Raw genomic sequence first — 6000 nt, 5'->3', positions numbered from 1 at the left:
AGTGGTATGGCAGACGGGATGAAGCCATCTCTCCCTCTATCGTTCTTGAAGTAGGGAACATGATATCTCCTGGCACAAGGTAGGCTCTTCAAGCAGGTGTTGAGATCGTGTGTTTTGTCCCTGGCAATCTTTCCTGCTTTACTCACTGCCCACTGCTTGTGCCGCAGTTGGAGAGCTGAGCACCACTGTTCGCAGAGCTTAGACCTCAGCGTTGTCACCCTCCACAGCTTGCTCTGGTTGGCCTCAGACAACCATCCATTCCAGGCCAGGGACAAGAAAGTAAGGAGACTCCCAATATGGCAGAAGTAAAACCTGCAGAGGATGGGAGAGGCTACACCCAGACACCTCAGTCTCCGTAGCAGGTAGGTTATCTGCTGGCAGCTCAGGACAATACTTATTGTGTCGTCATTGAAGGTCAGCCTGCTGTTGATGGAGGTCCCCAGTTGAATATATATGCATAATGAATATATATATTGTGATACAGATGCATCTGAGACAATAAATATTAATTTTTCTTGTAATGGAAACCACGTCTACTAGTGTGATCATATTCAAATTCTGAAAAAATTGTACAGAATCATTAACGCTTAAAAGTCCCTGACCCCCCTTCCCATTCCCATCACATCCGTATGTATTCGGATGTGTCTCTGCACGTTTCCTCTTTGAGAAAACCCTTTACCACAGACTGAGCAACTGAAAGGTTTATCTCCTGTATGTATTATCATGTGTCTCTGCATACTTCCTCTTTCAGAAAACCCTTTACCACAGACTGGGCAACTGAAGGGTTTCTCTCCCGTATGTATTCTCATGTGTGACTGCATATGCCCTCTTTGAGAAAACCGTTTACCACAGACTGAGCAACTGAAAGGTTTCTCTCCTGTATGTATTATCATGTGCCTCTGCATACTTCCTCGTTCAGAAAACCCTTTACCACAGACTGAGCAACTGAAAGGTTTCTCTCCTGTATGTAGTCGCATGTGTGACTGCATTATATGTTTATGAGAAAATGCTTTACCACAGTCTGAGCAACTGAAAGGTTTCTCTCCTGTATGTATTCTCATGTGTTTCTTCATATTTCCTCTTTTCCAAAACTCTTTACCACAGACTGAGCAACTGAAAGGTTTCTCTCCTGTATGCATTATCATATGTTTCTTCATATATCCTCTTTTAGAAAACCCTTTACCACAGACTGAGCAACTGAAGTGTCGATTCTCAGCAGATCGCTGATTACTGACTTCATTGTTCTCTGTTGTGTCCAAACCTGAGTGAGGTTCTCTAGTCTTGTTCCGACCATCATCATTGTCTTCAGTCTCACTTTCACAACAGTCTGAAGAGAGATATCCATCACTAGTTTGTTGTAAATCACAATCTTGTTTGAGGTTACTGGCTGGTTCTATTGGTCCAAAGTCCTCTCCATCACTTTCTGGTTTCATCTGCTCAGTTGAGGTGCTGGCTGGAGGCTCTGCCTCTCTTTTCTCTTCAGTTTGGCTTTGATGATACTGAGAGGATTGGGCTTTCTCTTCATCATTTTCTCTCTTCACAGGGGCAGGAGGAAATGACAGCTCTGTAATGTCAACCTTCTCCTCCAGTCCTTCAAGCTGCTCTTCCTCCTGACTGCTCCAGAGTTCCTCCTCTTCCTCTTTAATGTGTGGGGGCTCTGGCTTCCCCTGGTCCAGACTGGGGCTCCACCCCTGCTTCACAGAGGGAACCTTATCTTCAGAAACAAAGAACTGCTGGAGGTCTAGAGGGGAGCGACATGTAAACAATAAGGGAAACGATGACTGGACACCTTTAAATAAAATCATGGGCAATGCAACATTAAGTGATATCCTTTAGAGCAGTCACTTTAACAATTTTTTGTTTTGTTTTGTAGATTCCCCCCCCCCTTTTTCTCCCTAATTGCACTCGGCCAATTGCCCCACTCTTCCGAGCCATCACAGCCGCTGCTCCACCCCCTTTTCTGATCCGGGAAGGGCTGCAGACTACCACGTCTCCTCTGATACATGTGGAGTCGCCAGCCAGTTCTTTTCACCTGACAGTGAGGAGTTTCGCCAAGGCGACATAGCACGATGGAGGATCACACTATTCCCCCCAGTTCCCCCTCCCACCCAGAACCGGTGCCCCAACCGACCAGAGGTGGCGCCACTGCAGTGACCAGGACGCATACCCACATCCGGTTTCAACCCATAGACACGGGCAATTGTGTCTGTAGCAACGTAGGGATGCCTGGCCAAGCCGTAGGTAGCACGGGGATTCAATACGGCGATCCCCGTGTTGGCAGACAACGGAATAGATTGCTACACTACCCAGATGTGACAAAATCCTTTTTGATATTTGGAAAAGAAATGTAGGGGAGTTTGAATTTATATTCGAATATTAAGACTAAATACCAAGTCTATCCCCTGGCCAGTCGTGAGTTGTCGAATATGTTTTTCCATTTGTAATATAATTGTATGGAGAAGTGGGCATCAGAGCACAAGCGGAGACAGGGTATGTGCCCTGATCGCTGCACTAGCACTTCCTCTGTTCGGTCGGGGTGCCTGTTTGGCGGGGACAGTGATCCTCCCACGTGCTACGTCCCCTGGCGAAACCCCTCACTGTCGGGTGAAAAGAAGTAGTTGTCACCTCCACATGTATCGGAGGAGGCACGTGGTAGTCTGCAGCCCTCCCTGGATTGGCAGAGGGGGTGGAGCAGAGATCAGGATGGCTCGGAAAACAGAACAATTTGCCAAGTAAAATTGGGGCGATAAGGGGAGAAAAAAATCCAAAAAAGAAAATAAAAGAAAAAAGCAAAGCAAAGCAACCAGGTTTTGAACCAGGTTTTCTAATAGTTATGATTGTTTATTTTCACTCAGATTGTTGTGGATGCTTAAGGAGACACACCATTTTGATAAAATATATGTATTTTTACTATTTAAATCCAATTTTCAGGGGCTTTAAGTAAAATATTTCAAAATTTAATGCAATGATAGAAGAGGAGATTAAGAGTTGGCAACCACAAACACTATTAACTAAGCGATAGGCAGCCATACCAACATGTACGCTGGCTCTGCCGAATGGCAGAAGCTAAGCAGGTATGGGCTTCGCTAGTGCTTCAATGGGAGACCTCCCGGGAAAACTGAGTTGCTGCTGGAAGTGGTGTTGGTAGGCCAGTAGCGAGCAGTCTTCCCTACGGTCCTAATAAAAAATAAATAAACCAACAAAAAATCCCAAATGCCCCAGTGTAGTGTCATGGACACGTTGCTGTAGAAGTTGCCATCCTTTGGATGAGATGCTAAAACCCAAGGTCCTGACTCACTATGGTCATTAAAGATCCAATGGCACTTATCGCAGCGCAGAGTAGAAGGTCCTCCGGTGTGTAAATGTAATCCATTATTCGGAAAAGTCATGAATCAGTCATCGCCAGTGGAACCACGATCATCATGTAGCCTAGACGTGGCGCTATCTCTATTATCACGAAAGTGCTGACAGTGAAAATCCGTTTGATTTTATTGTTTGGACTATACACTGTTCTCACGTTGCAGCGCTTTACTTTGATCTAGTTTAAAAAATATTTTTATTGGCGTCCGGGTAGCTCAGCGGTCTATTCAGTTGCCTACCAATACGGGGATCGGCGGTTCGAGCCCCGTGTTGCCTCCAGCTTGGTCGGGCGTCCCTGCATACGCAGTTGGCCTTGTCTTACGGGTGGGATGCCGGATGTGCTGTGTGTCCTGGTTACTGCACTAGCGCCTCCTCTGGTCGGTCGGGGCGCCTGTTCGGGGGAGGACTGGGGGCAATAGCGTGATCCTCCCACGCGCCACGTCCTCCTGGTGAAACTCCTCACTGTCACGTAAAAAAAAAGCGGGCTGGCGACGCCACATGTATCGGAGGAAGCACGTGGTAGTCTGCAGCCCTCCGCGGATTGGCAGAGGGGGTGGAGCAGTGACTGGGCTGGCTCCAAAGAGTGGGGTAATTGGTGTATAAATATATATATCAATCAACAGCTGATATATCAATTAGCAGCTGATGAGTGCGAGACGCACGAAACAGGCCTGTACTGCTATGCATTAAAATCTTTTTTCCTGTATCCGTGTTGATATTCCGCTCCTCATTAGTTCGATCTTCGGCTCCTGCGGAAAGCGTGCCCAAGTGTCCTTGAGCAAGACACTGAACCGCTAACTGCTTCTGATGAGCAGGTTGGTGCCTTGCATGGCAGCCTCCACCACCAGTGTATGAATGACTGGGTGAATATGAGGTATACACTGTAATGCGCTTTGAGTGGTCAATAGACTGGAAAAGCACTATATAAATGCAGTCTATTAAGCATTTATCATTTAAGCAACACGTTCGCCGGTAAGGGACCAGGTCAGTCCAAAACACTCGCTAGAACACGCGTGCGAACACGCACGCACGCAAAACTGTCCTCCCAGATGAACATAATGGTCAATACTATAACTAGTCTGGTACCCGTCACAAAAACAAATAGGGTTAGCCTACAAAATTATTGGTCTGGTGTCTTGATGCATGCTCAATAATCAAGGTAAGTAAATCAAATAAGGTTGAATCAAATTTATCTGATTCAGCAGGTTCAGCGGTCCGGTGGTTTTGCTCACGGTGGCCTGGGACGGAGTCAAATTCCCGGCCTGAATTATTGTTTCGGTCCGCCCCGCTAACAAAGATAAATTTAGAAAACATTGTGCTAGCTGAATGATCCTGGTGAAGAACAGTATGGCCAGTTTATTCGTACAAACCTGATTTGTATATCCGTACTTCAGGCTTATAAAGGGCGTCCAGTAGTTTCCTCTGACGATAATTTTCCTCCTTTAGACGTAAGATTTCAGCCTCATAATCTGCGATCCTTCTTTCAAACTTCAACCGTATTTCACTGATGGGCTGATTCATCATTGATCTCAGCGGTTAAACAAACATCTTCAGACGACGACACATTCAATCTCTTGAAGTCCCGATGGTGTTGATGGTTCTCCTTCTTCTTCTTTAGGATTATTGGCGGCTGGCAAATAACGATTTGGCGCATTACCGCCACCAACTGGACGGGAGAGTGGATCAGAATGTCTACTTAAAAAAAAAACAACTCACGTCTTCTCAATTAAATTAGTTACTTTACAGATTTCTGGGAGGGACTAAAAGCCTCAGCAGTGTCTGCACACCTTCTTCAGAAACTCCTTCAGCACCCTGCAATGTCCTTGTTGCATCTACAATTCTGTCAATTCTCTCAGATTTTCTTTCTACTCCAGCAGTACAGTTAATTGCCATTGCCAAAAAGACCATCTGGTCCTTACAAAAGCAAAACTCAGCATGCTTTTTGACTGACTTGGCCACTTTAGCGTCTTGTCTCACATCATGCTCATTGTTTCTCTCCATTCTTTTAGCAGCTTCAGCATACAACAATCCCTTTTTTGCGCAAATCTTATTCACTTTCTCTTCCTTAATTGCCTTTGTACACTGTGCTGACCCTGTAAAATGATGTCCGTTGCAGTGCAGGCACTTTTCTTGCTCTTTCTCCACTTCACAATTTCCCCCACATTGCAGTTGTCCTTCCCACATCTCCCACACCTTCTGACTCCCATTACATACTGCAGCAACATGTCCATATTCTTGACAACAAAAAGATCTGAGAGGACCTCTCTCACATGGCCTAACCCTGTAGCTCACATAATCAAGTTACACTCTTTCCAGCAATGCCCTTCAAAGATCAAACACACAGAATTACTGCCGCCTTCCTTTCTTGTAATCTAGTTATTTACTTATATCTCGACACACACACGCAACATTCCGAAATGACTTAGCTTCTGCTGACTGTGACACACCACTTATCACTCCCTTCTTCTTTGCTCTTAATCCAAGTGACAAGCAAGTTACACAGAGACTTCTAAATATCTCAATCTTAGGGGCTCCATCTCTCTGATGCTTTGAGATACAATCAATGATAACCATCCCACTTCTGGTTATCCTGATCGATCATACATTTCTAAGTTTTCTCCCTACAAACTTTCCATCCCA

The 6000-nt window shown here is 45.5% G+C and overlaps 1 protein-coding gene across 1 annotated transcript in view; it reads right to left on the bottom strand.

Moving 5' to 3' along the window:
* Positions 1 to 587: 587 nt before the first annotated feature.
* The window catches only part of LOC130115254 (oocyte zinc finger protein XlCOF6-like), an 88412-nt gene continuing 82999 nt past the window's right edge, over positions 588 to 6000 (bottom strand). The window contains exon 4 of the mRNA XM_056282869.1: positions 588 to 1051. Within this exon, the coding sequence (XP_056138844.1) occupies positions 588 to 1051 (464 nt within the window). The remainder of the gene's footprint in view (positions 1052 to 6000) is intronic.

Source organism: Lampris incognitus, chromosome 7 (assembly GCF_029633865.1).
Source record: "Lampris incognitus isolate fLamInc1 chromosome 7, fLamInc1.hap2, whole genome shotgun sequence".
In the NCBI taxonomy this organism is placed as follows: domain Eukaryota; kingdom Metazoa; phylum Chordata; class Actinopteri; order Lampriformes; family Lampridae; genus Lampris; species Lampris incognitus.
This window is presented reverse-complemented; position numbering and strand designations above follow the sequence as displayed.